Source organism: Solanum lycopersicum, chromosome 1 (assembly GCF_036512215.1).
Source record: "Solanum lycopersicum chromosome 1, SLM_r2.1".
Classification (NCBI taxonomy): domain Eukaryota; kingdom Viridiplantae; phylum Streptophyta; class Magnoliopsida; order Solanales; family Solanaceae; genus Solanum; species Solanum lycopersicum.
In genome coordinates this window covers 20,387,517-20,389,469 of record NC_090800.1, presented here as the reverse complement: position 1 = coordinate 20,389,469, position 1,953 = coordinate 20,387,517, and the positions used below count along the sequence as shown (strand labels likewise).

At 38.8% G+C, this 1,953-nt stretch overlaps 1 protein-coding gene across 1 annotated transcript; it reads left to right on the top strand.

The window, feature by feature from the left end:
• The first annotated feature begins 750 nt into the window (after positions 1-750).
• On the top strand, positions 751-1,182 carry LOC138341668 (uncharacterized). Its single transcript, XM_069293246.1, has one exon. The coding sequence runs from the start codon at positions 751-753 to the stop codon at positions 1,180-1,182; it is 432 nt and encodes a 143-aa protein (XP_069149347.1).
• The last annotated feature ends 771 nt before the right edge of the window (positions 1,183-1,953 follow it).

Here is a 1,953-nt window from a genome sequence, read left to right as displayed (position 1 = left end):
CAGCAGGTCAAGTGTGAGCACCAGCGGCCCGGGGGTGTATCTCAGAGGATGCCCATTCCTACTTGGAAGTGGGAGAGGATTACAATGGACTTTGTTGTGGGTTTGCCTACCACAGTGGGTGGTTATGACTCTATTTGGGTTGTTGTTGATAGGCTGACCAAGTCAGCCCACTTCATCCCGGTTCGGGTAAAGTATACAGCAGAAAAGTTAGCCGAACTATATATCAGTGAGATTGTGCGACTACATGGAGTCCCTGTTTCTATCATATCAGATCGAGGTTCACTATTTACTTCTCACTTCTGGAAGGCATTACAACATGGTCTGGGTACTCAGTTAGATATGAGTACGGCATTTCACCCTCAGACAGATGGTCAATCTGAGTGGACCATTCAGGTATTGGAAGATATGCTTTGAGTATGTGTGATCGATTTTGGTGCAAGATGGGATCGACATTTACCCTTAGCGGAGTTCGCCTATAATAACAGTTATCACTCTAGTATCCAAATGGCCCCATTTGAGGCATTGTATGGTAGACGGTGTAGATCTCCGATTGGTTGGTTTGATTCGGCGGAGATGGACTCTTTTGATATAGACTTGCTTAGAGATGCTATGGAGCAATTCCGTATGATTCAGTATAGATTATTGACAGCTCAGAGTTGACAGAAGAGTTATGCAGACCGGAGAGTTAGAGCCTTGGTGTTTATGGAGGGTGATCACGTTTGGCTCCGAGTATCACCCATGAAGGGTGTGATGAGGTTTGGAAAGAAGGGCAAGCTTAGCCCTAGGTTCATTGGACCTTTTGAGATTTTGAGCCGAGTGGGAGAGGTAGCTTATAAATTGGCCTTGCCACCTAGTTTGTCGGGAGTTCATCCTGTTTTCCATGTCTCTATGCTTTGGAAGTATATTCCGGATGAATCTCATGTTCTTTCACTTGACTCCGTGGAGTTGGGTCCAGACTTGACATTTGAAGAGGAGCCTATAGCTATTTTTGAAAGGCAGGTTCGAAAGCTTAGGACCAAGGAGATTGCTTCAGTGAAAGTGCAATGGAAGCACCGATCTGTGGGGGAGGCAACTTGGGAGACAGAGTCTGACATGCATGCGAGATACCCCCAGCTTTTTGAAGCTTCAGGTATTTTCCTCACCCAATGTTCGAGGACGAACATGCTTTTTAGAAGTGGATAATGTGATGATGACCTAGAAGTCATTTTTTTTGAAAATTTGAATATTAGTGTAACTTAAATTAATTAATCGATAGTTAGTGGGCTAAAGTGATCAATTATTTAAGACCCTATACCGTTAGGTACATGTATTAAATATAAGTTAGTGGATTTTTGTGGGTTCTAATAAACAGTTGATTTTTTTATATAATTTTTTTTATCAAAAACTGACGAAAGGGGAAAAAAAAGAGGCGATATCATATAGACACACGAGCACGATTTGGCTTCAGATAAGGTTGATCTCACGTTTAATCTTGGTATTATACATATAAATATTGAATGTAGAGTAATAGAATTTAGTTAAATTTAGTAATGAAAATTAAAGTACATTTAATGTTGTTGGAGCGTTATTTTGATGATTTGGGGGAGGAAGTAATTGATATCATGATTGGCCATTAATGATTAAGTAATAGTGGTGGCAGGGTGATATTGAAAGTACAAAGTGCATATCTGCTAATTAAGTGATAAAGAAAATAAGGATCTTGTTTATTGTTTTCAAATAATTTGATAAAATAATTGCTAAAATAATTATGTAAATTAAATTGAGGGTGTGGTCAGTGGTCCGTAAGTACGTAAGTAATAATATGAGTTATGGGTTTAGTTGAGTTTCTTGATTTTCTTATAGTTAAGTTTTGATATATTGAGATATGTAGTTAATGATGAGGTGTATGTATTATACGAATACAATAAAGCTTATGTTATTTGGAGGATTTAAGACTAAACCCTAGGCTTGAAA

Bases quoted from the DNA above. Each gene is read 5' to 3' on its own strand.
- LOC138341668 (XM_069293246.1), top strand. From the start codon at position 751: ATGAGGTTTGGAAAGAAGGGCAAGCTTAGCCCTAGGTTCATTGGACCT.